The 17,495-nt window shown below is 47.8% G+C and overlaps 1 protein-coding gene across 1 annotated transcript in view; it reads right to left on the bottom strand.

Annotated features, from left to right (window-relative positions):
* Window positions 1-8,903: 8,903 nt before the first annotated feature.
* LOC139109492 (protein pangolin, isoforms A/H/I/S) overlaps window positions 8,904-17,495 on the bottom strand; it is a 54,597-nt gene continuing 46,005 nt past the window's right edge. The window contains exon 4 of the mRNA XM_070668586.1: window positions 8,904-9,574. Within this exon, the coding sequence (XP_070524687.1) occupies window positions 9,479-9,574 (96 nt within the window). The 3' untranslated portion in view covers window positions 8,904-9,478. The remainder of the gene's footprint in view (window positions 9,575-17,495) is intronic.

Genomic DNA, 17,495 nt, shown 5'->3' with positions numbered 1-17,495 from the left:
CGCCTCCTCCGCCGTCGGCGCTACGCCGCTTTTTAATCGAAACAAAGTATTATCATATAGGATCGATACCGGGTAAATAAAAAAAGAAGTAATTAAAAAAAACTGAGCTAGCAAAATAAAAGAAAAAAAAATTATGCGCGTAGTAATAATCTTTTTTTTTTTTTAAATTAATGCTAATATTTTATGTAATTGTTATTTTCGAATTTTATAATTTAGATATGTTAAAAAGAAAACTGCTAAAGTATATCAGAATATATATTTTTTTTATGTAAAATTAGATACATTAAATTAACTAAAATGTAAGTTAACTAATAAAATGATATCTCGCGAATAAAGTTTATCGAGCGGAAGTTGAGCCTCGCATCTTACGCGAGGTTAGAACTTTTATTTTTGGCTAGCGAGGCGATGGCCCGGGTACCAAGTAACGTTCCTAAACTGGGAATAGAAGAAAAGAAGGCAAAGAGAGAATTTAACACCGAACGCGCGCGATAAGAGTGTTCGGTCTGTTTGTATAACGGGGCGCGTATGGATAAACGCGTGTCGTTGCGTATTATCTCGTGAAATTTATATCCGACGGGTGGTAATTTTATCGTGCTACTCTAAAAGCTATGTTCCCCCTCGCCGTTTCCCGTAAAATCTTGAGCCTTGTTAGAGTGTTCGTCATAAAATCGCGTTCGCTCGGATTCTGAGAAATTTCTTCTAATTATGGCCTCCCCCTCTTAATGCAAGAATAGTGGTCGCTTGAGCGTTCATCCATAGACAATTAGAGACGCACCCCCGACAATAATTACCCACAAACTGGTCAGGCTTGTGAGCCGGAAACGCGTAAAATCGTTGTGACTTACGTATCAATATTTTCACGGACATTAGACATTCATGCTTTCAATTAAATGATACGTAAGACAAATTAAAATATATTTGTTAAGAGTCGATCGTTGACACTTCATGGTACCCACGTATCTTTATTTATTTAAACAAAAAGACAAAAAAAAATCGCGAGCAATATTTAAAAAACATTACAGACAGTAAAATTGCATATTAAAAAAAAATTCAGATTATCGTCGAGATAGAGATCGGGTTTGAAGCCGTCACGAGGAGATCGGAAAAGAGCGGTGTGAAATAGAAGAGGAAATATCGCTCGTGGCCGTACCGGCGAAATTATTGCGTCCGCCTAACTAATCCATACCGCAACGTATGCAACCCCTCAACCCCTCTGCGTGCGTGGAGTGCGTGCTACAGTCGAGTGTGCCATCGCGCATGAGCTCATATAACGGGTGACTTACCGCATGCCGGTGAAAAATAGTATTACGCGCATTACCCCGAGCTGTGATAAAATTGTTTCGTTTCTTTTGCTCGCGAACGAGTCCCAATTTGTCGATAATAAATTGAAGCTGATAAAAATAAAATAATAAAAAAAAGGGGAAGAAAAAAAAAGTAGAATTTCTTCGGAACGATACGATTAACGTGTACGCACTTGCACACGTTCGAAAATCTATATTGATTTCGCATACCGTCAAATGCAAAATAATAAAGGCGACTTTTACAATCCGTCCGTTCGAGGGAAAAGTAAAATAACGACGCGCGACGTTATGTCAGGGCGTTTATCTCTCCCGTGATAAAATTCAAGGCAATGGCCATCAAACGCAATCACGGCGTGTTATATTTATATGTGCCGGCACACATGAATCTTATATCGTGCACGTGCTGCGGAGGCTGTATAATTTCAAGTCGGCCTGTACATGGACGCGATGCGTACGCACGCGCAAGTGGCGGCGAAAGCAACGCACGGAGTTGCACACACGCGTGCGCACGTGCATCACGGCACGCACGTGCTAAATTGCGGGGCGCGGTTGAGCGTTGCAGCGGCACAACGAGAGACGGAGAAAACAGCTCTGGGTGCCTACGCTCGCGGATTTTCGTGCCGGAAACGCACCTCACGTATGCACTCGCGGACGAGGGTAATGAATAAAAAGCGATGGAGAACGGCGACAAAGAAACGCTCGAAGACGGCGCGCGGCAATTACGTTTCCGCAATTAAAGTCTGCGGCGATATAACGAAGAGTTTGGCAACGGCATCCCCTTGCGTTTGCAATATCGTACAGCCTTCACGTTTCGTCTCTTGAAACTGAAAATTATTTACGCGCGTTTCCCGACTTCGCGAAAGCGACGAAGAAAAATCGCGGTTCAGTAAAATTAATCGTTAGGCGCTCTAACGGGAGATAGGTCGCCCGCCTCATGCCAAATCCTCATCGAAATAAAATTACGCTAACGACGATAATTATCATACGCCAACGTGCGTCGCTAAATCCGACCCTAAATGTGTTAAATGCGCTGACGCTGACATTAATATTATCGGGCTAACTACCACTTCGGGACCGTAATAGTAGCTAATTCAGTAATGATACGTCTCGACACGAAAGCTAGTGATACGTCCTCTCGGAACACCTCGTTTCGACCCCCCGAGAGTTCCGACTCGGATTCTGCCTCCAAAAAGTTTATAAGCTGCTTACGATTTATATATTTCTATAAGAAAAAAAATAAGACCCCACGACAATTAGACGCGTGTCATTGTTGCGTTAATTAAAATATGCCTATCGTGATTGAATTTAAAAACTAGATTTATTTAGCCGGATAGAAATTTTTCGAAACATCTCGGAAGCAGGAAGTCGACGGCCGACATGTCAGATGAACGATTCGCGCGTATGCACAGGGGTCGGAACGATTACCCGATATATAGTTGTAACCCTCTCCGGGCTTCTCTCTTTCTCTGTCGTCGTTATATAAAACCCACTGTGACAGCGGCGGGAATAGAAGAGGGTACGCGCAGAATCGGGGTTGTGAAAAGGGCAGGATCTCGCATAATGTCCGTGTAACACACCCTGCTCATCACGCGCCACTTGCTTCCCTCCTGTATGAATCCCCTCTTTCCTCCCCCGATATCGAAACCGAAGCGACCCCAGAAAGCCTACTGGCCCTGAACAGAACCCTACAGTAAAATAACGCATTTTTTTTCCTCGCTCTCACCCGTTACTATCTCGTTATGCCTTCCTCGTTTCGCTCGCATTCCTACCTCCGCTCTCTCTTTCTCTCTCTCGTTCCTGGTTGCTATTAGCCCGCCGACTCGCACATGCGAGTTATGTTTATATTATGATATTAATAGAGAGTAATACGTGGCCTCCATCACCAGCGGTAGCACCCGTCGCAGCAGGTTGTTTGTCGGTTCTAAGAGGGCGCCCAGAGCCGTGGAAACGAGTTTGGGGTACGGCGTGTCGAGGAGTGCAATAGCCTCGGGGGCACACGCTCGGACGTGGCGCGATGCGACCTATTAATCGACAGGTTTATGCAAATTTGTACCGCGCCCGAAGATTCAAGTATTGACAAGCGGCTTCGAGAGGCCGCGATTACAAAAATAAGCCGAATATAAAACTGCTCGCGCGCCGTCCGTGCACACTTCCAGATTGTTTATAAACGTAGATGAATAAATAAAAAAAAATTTTGTGGCATACTAAAAAGATAGACTCGCGGCACGGCTGACGGATCTCTGCCGCGGTTTCTGATTTTAGAAGAAATCGTGACGCAGCCGGGGCATTAATTGTGCGTTTTGTAGCGCCGTATAACAGGGAATAGAAAAAGGAACGAGCAAAACCTGTCTTCCGCTATAAATTATACGACTACAAGGAGAGACGTGGGCCCCGAGGAAAGTTGACCTGCTGGTCGATGCATCTCGGGACCACGAGGGCGCAAGGCCTATCATTTCGACGGGTTCGGAACGCAAAATTTTCGGCCACGGAAGGACGACGAGGGAGAAAACACACGTTGAGAATTAGAGAGGATATCGTTTAAGTGGTCGGCGAAAAAGGGAGACTACCAGGAATTCGCTGTCCGTCCGACTAGCCTTCCTCCTCTTTCCGATCCGGCCTATCTGGGTATCCAATTCGAAAAGGGCCACCCCCTCGGGACCCGCATCTCGTTACGCGAAACATCGTGTAATTAGCACGTCGTTGCGATCCCGCTATATGTACATATATATGTATAGGGGCTTGTAAACGAATGATCCGCTAAGGATAGCGGTAGCCGTCCTCGATCCAGGATTTAATGCGGTCTACGAGTGTCGGTAGCGTGCGATTTTGCAAATCTCCATTTTAAACCGCCATTAACTTTCATACCGATGTGTATTAATCACATTAATTTTAATTTAAACAAAGCGGCTGCATTTAAATCACAAAAATCGTCATATTTAATTATTAACTTCGTTGCGACAATGCGATTTGGTAGTAAAAGCGGTTGCGAAATCGCGTTAATGCGATCGACGTGTGAATCAGATCGCGCCGTTAACTAACAAAAAAAGAGAAAAAAAAAAAAATATCAATGCCGATCTTTTACGTCGTCGTCGCGCCGGTGTAAGCTATCACGCTGTGTCGCGCCGGGATTAGAGTGGTGAAAAAAAAGGGGTGAAACAAAATAATAACCGCGCGACGTATAACGCACAATGTATAACGCGAAATTTGACCGCTATTGTTTAAACGATATCGAATTACTGCCCCATCGCCGCCGCCGCGATGCGATCAACACAATGGAACTTTTCGTATTTCGTGGTTCGCACACACCTCTGCTCTGTTGGTGGCGGCCGCCGCCGCCGCCGCTGCCGCGCCCCTCTCGCGCTCTCTTTGTGTCGCGTCAAATTCGATATCGAGTTATTTTTCAGCGTGATTACATTAATTGCCCCGGCGATACTGGCGCGCCTCTGATCACAGGCGCGATCGCTGTAATGTCGTTGGGCCGGTTATTCAGCCGAGAACGCGCGAGGTGTTTCTATTTTCAAAGATTAACGCGATTACGTTCCGTTGCAGTTTCGTCTAGCTGGCCCGTAACTATCGTTTCGCGCCTCTCGTTTTCCTCTCGCTGACCCCCTGCCCCTCCCCCGCCTCCCGCCGCTTTTCCTTTTTAGCTCGTTATATTTCATTACTGCTGCGTTCCTGGTCCAAGGAAACTCGATAAAAAAAAAGTATTTAAAAAAAAGGGGAAAAAAAAAGCGAAACATTATCATACGTAATTAAATATTTCAGGCGCAATATTTTTTTCCATTCGCGTATCGAGCTGCTTTTAGCAGTTCTTTGTGATTTGTATTTGTATCACTTTTAACAATTAATACCGCGCGGGATATTAAATCCCGTCAACGACGCGGCGCGATCCCTCGTGCTAATAAATTAAAATTATTTTCAAAGTCCGCAATTTTTTTTTTTTTTTCAGCTTAGACTGACCATCTTTGCAATCGTTCGCGGTCGGGTTTGACATGTATAGATTTCATTGATATCGTAACGCTAATGTAGATTCGATATATGTGTCTCATTGATAATTAAAGAATGACCGAGAAAGCATTCGCGAAATTGCAATTGACCAAGAGTCGTCGAGATACGAGACGAGCTTAGGATTTCTTTTAGGATTAGAATTTCTAATTTCAAGACGGAACGAAGAAATGCAACAGGCTGTCGATTCGCCTCTCATAGTAGCAATCTCGTTGCATCACGCACGGCGTAAGCTTCCCATTTTCGCGTATTTTTTTAAACAAAATGAACGCGAAACCACAAACTCACGCGAGATTGGCTCGTTTTCGACAGTGTTTTTTTTTTCTTTTTATTTTCCTCTCGGCAATGAAAAACAGCGTGGATATACGATTTCCGTTGAAAACCGGCGCGAGAGAGTTCACGGCAGAAAATTAGAAACCCCCGGCGCGCCCCGTCCGCGATTTCCACGTAATAAAACGAGATGCTTGCCTTCATTCCGAGATCTTCGCGGCGGGCGCGCACGACTCGTTAGATCAATCGTCTCGCCGCCTGTCCGCCCCGCTTGCCCTTTCCTCTTACTCGCGCGCTCACTCGTTCGGTATAATATTTATATCGGTAACGCTCTCTCTTTCACTCCACCCGCCGCGAAATACAGGCACAGGTTCCCGTCGCTACCGCTGCCGTTACCATCGCCATCGCAATCATCATTCGCTCAACCTATCTCGGTGACGACGGGCTGGTTCCCCGAGCGAAGCGGCGTTGATGCCGCCGAGCTTAAGCGAAGGCTCGCTCTTTGATCTTTCGCTTCCTATATATAAACACGAGTACGCGAGTGGGAAAAAAACGTGGCCGCGTGCACGCGTGCGTTGGCTAGGACGACGAGGAGCGAGAAACGTCGGTTAGGACAACACGTCGGGGGAAGGCGAGGGAGGCGAGTAAAAGCGGAAAGTGAGAAAGAGCGCGAAGAGGCCGGCCTTCGTTCCGTCCTATCTTTCTGCGTGGGGTCTTTATACGTATCCGACTGTATTCCCCCACGTCCATTATCTGCATGCGTTACTCAGGAACATATCATACGAGCGTGCTCCTGGCATCCATCTCTCCCCCCGTTACCCCCCGTCGTCGTTCTCCTCTTTTCTTCCTCGGTCCATCTCTCTTCGCGTCTAGGATCAGCCCGACCGGTTAGTCGTCATAATCATCGCCCCAACGTGAAAATATCACGCGCGTGTAGGCCGGCGTTGTTACTGCGCACTGATACCGACCCGACGAAGAAATGATAAATCGTTCGAAGGAGACCGTACCTTCCGAGGGAATCTGGTCTATGCGCCGTGCGCGCCAACTACGCTTCTCATCACGCTAAAAGCGCAGCGATGCTTTGTTACACGCTGTCGGAGATTGTGCGGAATGTCGAATCGCGAGGATGTTTCCGAATAAAAGAAAAGGGGGAGAAAAAAAAAAAGATGAAGAAAAAGAGAGATGCGATTTCAGCAGACGGTCTCGTTGTTGCTTCCAGTAAAATTTGTAAACTACTATTAAACGTTTAAAGAGAGTTCGCGAAGCGGCGGAATAAATGCAGGGAAAGTTACGAGCAATTTATGATGACTGAAATCATGAAAACAATAAAACAAGCGGCACAACGTTGCCCGGCACGTATCGTTAACAAACGCGAAGATAATAACGCGATAACGTAACGACGTGGCGCCAGTCTTTTGCCGGACACGCGTGTGTTGCCCGTGCGCAATCACGCTTGCGGCACGCAAGCAGAAAGAGAGGCCGATAGACGCGTCGGAAAAATGAGAGCGTTAAAAAGTTTAAATTAAGAACCGCGGAGGACATCTCTGCGCCAAATGAGATTGTCGCACCAGTAATTACATCACGAAGTCCCATCGCAATTATCCACCCAATCGGATAATCTTTATAGGAAGCAAAGAGCGAGGGAGAGAATAAAGATTAACAAATAAAAAAAGAAAAAAAAAAAGAAAAAGAAAAAGACGAGAAGATCCGACTATAACGCCTGTCCGGGCTTAGCCCTGTGGCGCCGATTAGGCCACAATTAGGTCGACATTGTTATGTTAATGGCAGCCGGCTAGGGGGGATAATATTAGGGTGAGCCGTGGGGAATGATGTTATAATATTTCAACACCAGTACCCCGGGGTCGGCGGTGCTCAATTGATAAATCATTTCGTAAGTGGCGGGGTGCGATATTATATTCATATTCGACAGAGAAGGGGGCTAGTCCGCCTGGCGAAACGAATCGGCCGGGCACCCCGATTCTATTTGTCGGGGTGCCCCGTTCACGGATCGTGGATCATGGATCGTTGCGGATAATCGCGATGTGTAACCGCCGACGAATGGGCCAGCGTTGACACACAACGACTTCCGCCCTAGCTCCGGTGTACAACTATTATCTCTCTCTCTTTCTACTTCTTTCTTTCTCTGACCTAGCCCGGGATCAAGTGGAAGTCAATGACGCTAGGGTGCGAGCATCGAACGCGTAATCCGTGATAGCTCTGTGTAAACACGAAAAGTGGAAATTGTCTACGAGGGTGATCTCTTCTCTTCCGTATCGTCTTATCTATCTATCAATTTTTCGACAAATAAGGGAAGATAAAATAAAGGGATCCATCGAGCTCTTTCTAACGTATACATGTATACACATGTATTAAAATATTAAATTTATATCTTATTATTTGACCGTCGTAAAATATATTTTTTTTTTTTACAAGGGACTCGGAAGTTTAGTAATTTCGATTAAAAATACAGTACTCAAATTATCATTAGCAAAATATTATCTTACGTAAAATTAAGCAGTCTCGTTAAGTTCTCTAGCTCGCACTTTTAAGTTTGCCGTGCTGCCGCGACGGCATTCATCGGCGTGCCGATTGTCACAAGAACGTTCTAAAGAATGTACTCCGCGCAACCACCCATAACAGGTGGGATAACCCATTTGGCGTCGGTGCACGTGACTATTTGCCCCGCGCCGTTTTGGCGTTAAACGAGACATAGGTATGGTAGCCGCGTGACGATTCACCCCCGCGCGCGTGCAATAGTGGTTTATATTGCGGCTAGAACATAAGCGAGAGGTGGGAGGGAGCGCGATAGATAACCGCATGCAATTGATGGGGTGCAAACGGGGTCGACCGCGCCCGACAAGCCTCTCTCCTCTATAACGGCTATATTACGCGGACGTCATATTTATTTAATGCATGGGGTGGGCCGGCGCGGCGCGCAGCCGAGTATTATACGAGTTATTATTTCTGCTTGTGGCTTAGGAAAGCGCCCCTTTCCACCCCCTGCCCTCCACCAGTCAGCTGTCGACGAATCGCAGTCGCTATTGTGCCCGCTTAAACGACTACTGGGGTGAACATGATACTTCTCACAGTCGGTTGGTTACGGGGGAAGAATGATTTAGTCAGATTAGGACGGACAACCCCGCTAATGCCCGTGGCATCACGTAAAAATCCGAGCGATGAATGAGCGGAAACGATGAATGCGGGTGGGAAGCGTGCGAGTAAAGGATTAGACGAATAAATTAACGAGGTGGATTTTTACGAATAATAAAAAGTTACATAAATAAAAATTTATCGAATAAAAAAATATATAAATCAAGCGTAAAAAAAAGTTTTAGTCTGCGAATAAAATTTTTATTAAAAAAAAAATTTTTTTTTATTTAACAAAAAGCAGCAATGGTATTCGACTATTGCGGCGCCGACTAACAGAAACGTATTGCATGGATAGAGGCTTGCGGACTGCAATACAGATTGTACTCGGAGTCTCTTACGCGCAAGCCAATGGAGAAAACCGAGCACTCGACTATTACACAACGGGCGGACGTTACGCGTCAGTTTAGGCGATGCCGATTGATTTTGTAGGGCCGCGGGACGCGATACTTCTCACAGCCCACGAGAATCGTCAGATTAGACTAATGCACCCTTTCCCCAGGGAGCGCGTGTTTCACCGGTTTCTAGTGGCCTCTCGTTCCATTATGACCCGACGAACCGATGTCGGGGCTAAGTAAGAGTCCATCGACTCTTGGACAAAGCCGACCGCATTATCATCGAGCAGCTTCACGTGGTTATACTTTTAATACCTCTCTAAATGCGATAGAGGGGTCCGAGAAGAGGAGTGGAAAGCCTCTATTATTTTTTTATCCTTTAACGAACTCGTGAGATTCCAAATTTAGCGTTAATAGTATTTAATTGGGGATTCTAATCAAATTTTTGTACCTGAAGGCTCGAATAATTTTCGTGCAGTTGTCGGAATCGGTATTACTGCATACGGGTGGACTTACCTAAAACAGAAAATGAGAAAAACCATATAATAATCATAATCATGGAAAATGAGATAATTGTGGAAATGATGGAATAATGTTGCGTACGGACAATAACGTCGCAAATTTAATCGCTAATGAAAAATATAATTTTGTGCGAATATTCTCGTTAATAATAAATTTGCGCTATTTTCATGTTTTCATGATTAAATAAATTAAATCTGCGCAAAATCACGCGTGTGCGTGTTTTACGCGCGTTCACGCACACATGCACGCGTGAAATAAAAGATGTACGTCGGTTCGAATGTCGTATATGTGCAACACACGCCATTTATAATCTTTGACAGTAAAGCATACAAAATATGTATATAAAAATTAATTCTACTGTACGAAAAAAAAAAAAAAAAAAAAAAGACAGAAAAACTTAATCGCCAGATTAATCATAGAATTTGTAGGAGATTTGCAAAAAAGAAAAAAGAACCCATTCATCTCGTACATATAAAACTGAATGGACCAATTGGGAACGAACGAGACGCGTCATGTTTTATCGCGGTCATTACAGAGGGTGCCGCTTATACCTCCTTCCCTTCCTCTCGCTTTCACGAGTTAATGCTGGGACGTCCCTTCGAAACGCCGGGCACAACATGGCGAAAGAGAAAGAGAGAGCGAGATAGAGAAAGAGAGAGAGGAGCTGCAGGAATTCATTAAACGATATAATAAAACGCGCCAAAACGCCAGTTAGCCTCGATAAAAGCCAACGGCGTAGAGCTCGAGATTTTTTTTTATAACGAGGCCGTCTCGCTACCGAATCCATTTATCGGCACTCGAAAAATTATACGATCAGCTGTGAAATCTGATGCAACGAGGCACGGCCACGTCGGCGGCATGCTAATTAACGATGCGCGAATTTGATTTCGCCGTGCTGCGAGCGCGCGAGTCCAGAGGAGGAAACGGTGCCCGCGCACGCGTCTGCCAATGGTGCGGATAAAAATTCATGGATATTTCGGCGAAGTGACGAGCGAACACGCGCGCGCCAAATGGTGTCGCTGATCGAATCGTTAATCAGCGCCGACGTCCTTTCGCGGAAACGCGCGGCCGGCGTAACGATTTAACGCGATTGCCGTTCGTTACATCGCGCGTAGTCGGCGACAAAAAATCACGCCGCGCCCGCGGCTCGCGAGAATAACTTTTCCGCTCGCGAATCTCGTCTCGGAGGGTCTCGGGGAGCGATCCTTGAGAACAAAAGCGCGCGCGTTCTTTAATTTGCAGCCGAAACCGATGCGCGCCGGGAAGTTTAATTTCCGGCTGAATTTTGCTTTTGACGTGAGAGAGGCCGGGGGAAGTTATTAATTCATTTAATTAGTAAGATTTTCCTGCAAAACGAAAATTTCTTCAATACCGCGGCCAGCTAGTACTGCGCATCCGCGATATCATTAATGCACCGCGATGGTTTTATCGTGGCGACCGACGTTATTTCATCTCCGCCGCGAACGCCTTGAGGACGCTGTTAATTGTCCCGCTGCAATTAGACAATCAAACGCCTCGCATTAATTATACCAAACAACATCGCGGTTTGTCATTACGGAAACTACGGAAACCGAAAATCCGTTAACGCGCCGATATTCGATGAAAACTGAGTTATCGTCACAAAGGAGACGCGTATGCGGCACTTGGGCGTCCAATAAGTATGTCGTAGCCGGCGCTTTCTGCGCCCGTTTGCGGCCGATATATATAGGGCGCAACATGAACTAACGCAATAACGACAGCGAAAGCGACTAAAGCGCGGCAGAAGCTCCATAATTACGGAGCACGGCAATCAAATTGGGAACACGCGTAAAGAGAAATGCGCGAAAGCGAGAGACGGGGAAGATAATTGCTCTCGTGGCGGAGCGTCGACTGGTGCAACGGTTGATAAGCGTAACGTGGAACCGCTTATCATGGATTTCTCCCATTTAAAGGTGTTTGACAAAGGAGAGAACGAGACGCGAAGAGAAAAACCGCGGTAGCCGGTAGAAAAAGAGGAAGAGAGAGATAAGTGCAGAATCTAGGTGGAACGACGCGAATGTATATTGTTCATAAATTAAGTATATAAAACCGTCGCGGTGTCGGCCTCTTTGATGCCAGATAGGCGGCAAACGCGTTTCCTCTATTTACAAGGCATGCCAGCTCGCTATGATGAAGGCAGACGGCAAGAGAAAGACAGAGTGACGCGGTCCTGCTACGAGAGGTGAGGGCACGCGATAAGGTGCACTGATTAAGCATTAAAAATTAACGCGGACCTAGGCTCAGACCTCCCGCCCCGTTCCACGGCCTGATTTCGCGTCGGGTGTTAAAATTAAACATTTAATACAGGCCGGGGGACTTCTTCCGAATGTCTTCTAATAGTCGATCGCCAAGTACTCGGCGTTGAAAAATCTCTCGGGCGATTAGAGAGATGATCGGCGGGCCGAAATAATCAACGTCTCTTTGACTCGTCCCGCGGCGGGCGCCGTGAATTTACGAACTTACAAATTTACGAACTGCCTGGCACAACCGGCTGGCTGGGATAACATGCAAGGAATTTACTCTGCGCAGTCGGTTTCTAAGCACGCAAATTGCACCGCCGCTGCTGCCTCGAAAGATTTATGCGTCTTGCATATGTAATATTTGTGTTCTGCACGGCAATGCCCAATACGGCAGCGACGGCGGGCCCCCGTATACACCGTGATAAATGCTGCGTTATCGGTTTATCGCTTACGAGATTTAAGACGGCGTGTCATTTTCTTGCGCCTGGGTAAATCGATACGTCCAAAATCGCGTGGGTGGTGGGCAAATCGCATAAACGATAACGATAATAACGCGTTCCACGATGCGCGTCCAGCGGTCGCACGTCAGATCCGCGGCTGATAAGCACGTGCGCCTCTCGAGAGCTCGCTCGCACGCCGGATCTAAGAATGCACGATATGCGCGAGAGATGCGGCAAGAATTTTGCTGGGAGACAAGTTAAGAAATATCGTGAGGACTCCGGCATGTGTGTCACGCGCGAGATGAAGTATATATCATTCGCAAGAGAATTCAAATACAAAATACATTTTTAATCGAGATACACTCGACGACAATTAAGAGATCGTTACCGACCGATTGGGAACCGCGCTATCTTTTCACGTTGCGTATCTCCCGCTCTCTCGATTCAACGCGTCGCTAGAAGGGCAATTCTATATAATATCGAAGAAAAAAAAAAAGAAAAAAGAAAAAGAAAAAGCGGCAATTTGGGCTTGACGACTCGCCGCCAATTATCGGCGAAGATCACGACGACGATGGCGGCGGCGACGGCGGCCACGTGGAATCTCGATCGTTAGGGCTGTTAACGAGTTCGTGCTGGCACGTGACACGAGTAGCCTCGTGGTCTCGAGATCTCTCCGCCGCAGTGCCACGCGACGACGACGACGCTCTTCACTTCGAAAGAGGAGCGACGTCGTCGCCCTCGCGAAGTGAGAACCACTGGTTGGCACGTCCGGTGGGGACCGGCTCTCTCGGCATAGGGACGAAAGAGACCGGCGGTGGAGGCGGAGGAAGGAGAAGACCGAGAAGGACGGAAGATTGTAAAAGGGTAGCGGGGAAGGCACGACGCAGTACTGTGTTTGAATTTCGACGAACCCGTTGCTTACTTAAATTAATTATTCTGCATAAAAATTCAACGCGTAATATCGTTATAGTTGAACGATCACACGAACGCTTCGATCCCCGCTGAGAGATAACGGAAATCTTGTAGGCGGAAAGATACGGGCCGATAAATCGAACTTGATGTCGCGGATAAAAGAAAAAAAAAAAAAAGTACATTGCGTTAGTCATACGTAAACATAAAAAGCCTTTCTGGCGAAACCGCTATATCAGCGCCGGCCGTTTCGTACAATCGCACGACCGATTAAAACCGAACCGTGAGTTTGAATCTTAATAAAGAGGACCGGGGAGAGTCTCAGGGGCACTTGTGTCACGTGCCAATTCCGTAGTTCTACTCGCTTGAAAGTGTGGTGAAAGTGACTGATGTCGCGGAACGAAGTTCCCTTTTAATCTCCACCTACCTTTCTTCTTACGTCCTCTCTCGGAATATAATGAATCTACCTCCTATTCCGAGACAAAAATCTCCGGGAGCGGCATCTCATAAATGGGATACGTGAATCTCGTGAAATAATTCAGCGAGACTAACGCGGCCCCTCATTAATCTTCTCTCTCGCGAGATCCAATCCCCTTCGCGTGGAATTGGTCGCACACGCACCGGTGCGCACTTGGTCGTCCCTGAACGGAGAGTAGCGTGCGTAGGGCACAGCCGGACCGGAGATGCGAGGCGCGCATCGTCGATCGAGGATCGAGGAGACGAGACGTGCCGGACAAAGAAAGAGAGAGAGAGAAAAGAAGGAAGAGAGAGAGAATGGGAGGAGGACGGCGTATAGTAGTAGACAAGGCTGATAGATCATGTCGTGAGGGCCGGTGGAAGGCGTCCGAGCAACGGCGTCGGTAACGAGGACCGGCAGCGACGTCGGCGGCAACAGAGGCGACACCCACTATACTCGCACACTCTCGTGCGTGCAGATGCACACGATCGCCCTCTCTTTCCCTCCCGCCTCTTTCTCGACCGCTGTCCCTCTTCACCGCTTGGTCCTGGCCATCCTCCTCGAGCGGTCTTCCTAACCATATTTCTCCGCGCGTTATTCTCTCCAAGCGCCGTCTCTCCTTTTCTCCTATCCTCCGGCCTCCGCGTCTCCCTATCTCCCGAGTACTTCTCTCTCTCGGTTACAATGTTGCCGCGTTGGGTGTACACGGCATCATCGCTGGCTGCGTTCGTTCTCTCGGAGGCCTTTGCACGGCAGGCACAGGGACGTATTATGCCGACGTGTGCAACCCGTTATGCGCTTCGCGGATCCGTCCGCCGCCGCTTCGCCGTGCCTCTCTCTCTTCCTCCCGAGTCCGCGGCGCGAGCGCACACGCCTAATTCAATTCGCTCAGTCAGGCGGATAGATGAACCTCCTCCATCTCTCCCCGTCCCAAGTTCGCCGATCGCTTCGCACGAAATCCGATTGCGATGGACGTTTGAGAGTAGTACTCGGCGCCCGGGATTCAGCGTCATTCGATTTCCGAGCAGCGCGGTCCTGCCCCTGCTTTCAAGGGGGATCAGAGTCGAGAAAAAAAATATTGTCACCGGCGCGACGCTGATTTGTTAAACAGTCGGTGTCAAAAGCGCGTTACGTTATATATGCCGGAGCAAGGAAAAGCGTGAGCGACGCGTTGAATAATTGTCAAATAGTTGCGCCGTTTGTATCAACAATTAAACAGTTTTAACAGTATCAGCTCGCCATACGTGTCATTCGATTTTTTTTTTTTTTATTTTAATCGTCAATAATAGACGGCACCAGCACTTTATCGCGCCGTGTCGTATCCATTTTTCAGCCCGGAAAAAAAAATTGTTCCGCGTCGGAATGTATGAAATTGACCGAGCGGGAAAGGTAACGTGCGGGTTCTTTGCACGTACGATGCCAGATCGGATTCTCGGTGGATTCAAGTGGGTCGTGCTAGAGCTTCGTCGGCGCTGTGGTGCTTCGCGTAATCGCAAGACGCCTCGCTGCACCGTCGAGGGAGAGAAAGAGAGAGAGAGAGAGAGAGAAAGAGAGAGAGAGAAGCGAGAGGAGAGAAGAGAAGAGAGAAAGAGAAGCGAGCGAGCGACCGACGAGACGAGACGAAACGAAGGGAAGTGAGGTGAGGCGAGGTGAGATGGGGTGAGGTGAGGTGAAGCGAGACGAGGCGTGGGCGCGCAAAATTGGGAGAATACCACGACGCGCGGTGCGTCCTGCGCGGAGAGACGGACGCAGAAAAGGCGGTCCGCGTGCGCGAATCTCGTGTCGATGCAGCTTCCATGGCGAAGCGTCGCTGATGTTATCAAGTGACCCAAGCTTTATTTTATTTAAAAAAGAAAAAAAAAAGGAAAAGAAAAAATCTAGCCTGCTCTTTGCTTTTCAGCTATTCTCATATTACGAAAAACGTAACACCGGTGAACGTTAAAATTAATATAATATTTGCAATGTAAGCTAGTTCTCGCGAGGGTGACTCCAGGTCGGTGCAAAACAAATTTAATTCAAGAAAGCAGTGTGGCCTGCTCCTCCGCCCCCGTGCAACGATGTGAGAAACCGCGCTCTTCCCTTTTCCCTTTATTACGTGCATCATCAAATATGCATCCCTCGTTAATCACCGGAGAAAATTTCTCATGCGGGCGCTATGAAAATGGCACTATTTGTATCCAGCCGCGACGAGGCGCAAACGAACAGGCGAGGGGCTTTTCCACGCTACTAGATGATAGATGAATGCCTGCACGCCGCCGCCGCCGTTAGATAAGGAGTCGAGTGATTGCGATACGCGGCTCTGCTTTACTAAGCGCGCGCACGCGGCAATTGCAGCGCGGCGCAGTTGCCTCGGCAACGAAAGCAGTTTCGCCTCCTTTTTCTCCTCCCCCGCCCCCTTCGCTCCTCTTTTTCCCTCCACCTCTTCATCTTCCGTCTCCCGGCGCGGTGTTGTTGTTACCACTTATCGCAAAAACTGATCCGACTTGCAGCCACGCGAGTCTCTTTGCGGAATACGCTACGAGCCGGCCGCCCTTTAAAGAACACGCGAATATTCGAACGGGAGAAACTTTGTCGCAAGTATGTATTACATAAGTCAGATAAATACTTTTGCTTTGAATATGTTTTTCACGTCTCGTTTACGCGTCATTTGAGAAACGAGTTTTATCCTAACGGCGGAATCTTACGACTTTATGCCAACTCTAAACCCTCAGCTTATTTATGTATTTTTTTCTCTTTTTTTTATATAATGTTTGATAATTAAAAAGGCGTCACGAATTTTTAGTGGTCGGGAGACGGAAGTTGATTTTAAAAAGACGCCAGGAACCAGAGACATCGTAAGTTCATTTCGGTTGACCTGGCCTGGGAAACGGACGGAGGTCTGATTACGATCGCGGATTCGGGGAAAGAGCGTCGTGAAACTGGCTCGATACGGATCCGGACGCGACCCGCGTGTGTGTGGACGCAGGAAATACAATATTAATGTTGATGCCGCCGCGCGTCGGGCTCGGTATTTAAGTTGTGTAAATCCAATATAAACGCCAAACCTGTAATAAATAACTTCTTGGCTAGCCGAGGGGATATATTCGGGGATGAAGCGGAGGCGAGAGAAAGAGGAGACGCGTCGGAGCGCGAGGAAGCAGGACGGATTTTACAATGAGGAAAAAAGACAGAGGGGAGGAGGAGTGGAGGAGTAAGAGAGAGAGAAAGAGAGAAGGATACCGAGGCGATGGGAAGAGGTTATATTATACCTGCCTTGAGGCCTTCAGCCTTCGCCTTCGAGAACAAGATGAGAAAGTACGGACCTCGCCTGGTCCCTCTTCCACGCGCTTCGCGGACAAGGACGGCGGTGAGCGCGGAGAGAAGAAGTAGGAGGGACGTCGAGGTATCCTCCGAAAAGGGGCGGAGGAGTTTTGACCCTACGCTAACGGGACCCCTCCTCGCTTCTTTCTCGCTCGTAACGCGAATCCCTCGACCCTCGGACCAAATAATAGTCCTCGGAGTCGACTCCGATGCCCACATGAAAACAAGGAGACATATCTACGTCCGCTGGGAGCGCGAGCGAGCAGGCGAATTGTGGGAGGACGGGGGCGAGAGAGAACCAGAGAGAAAGGACCGCCAGGAGAGACTCTTCATCACTCTCTCGTCTTTTTCGCCGGTCTCTCTCGGCTGCTCCCGCCACCCTCGCCCTTCCTTTTTAGTACACTTCAATTTCCGTGTTACGCAATGAGAATTTGCAAAGCAGGAACCCCCCCTCCCCCCCAAGTCATTGTTGCCGCGAGGTGCTCCCGAAATAAAGCGAAGATTCAGTCCGGCGAGGTGAACATCCGCGGCCGATAATTCCGAAATGAGCG

This window comes from Cardiocondyla obscurior, linkage group LG18 (genome assembly GCF_019399895.1).
Source record: "Cardiocondyla obscurior isolate alpha-2009 linkage group LG18, Cobs3.1, whole genome shotgun sequence".
NCBI classification, from domain to species: Eukaryota; Metazoa; Arthropoda; class Insecta; order Hymenoptera; family Formicidae; genus Cardiocondyla; species Cardiocondyla obscurior.
Note: the sequence above shows the minus strand (reverse complement) of the source record. Positions and strands in the feature narration are given on the sequence as shown.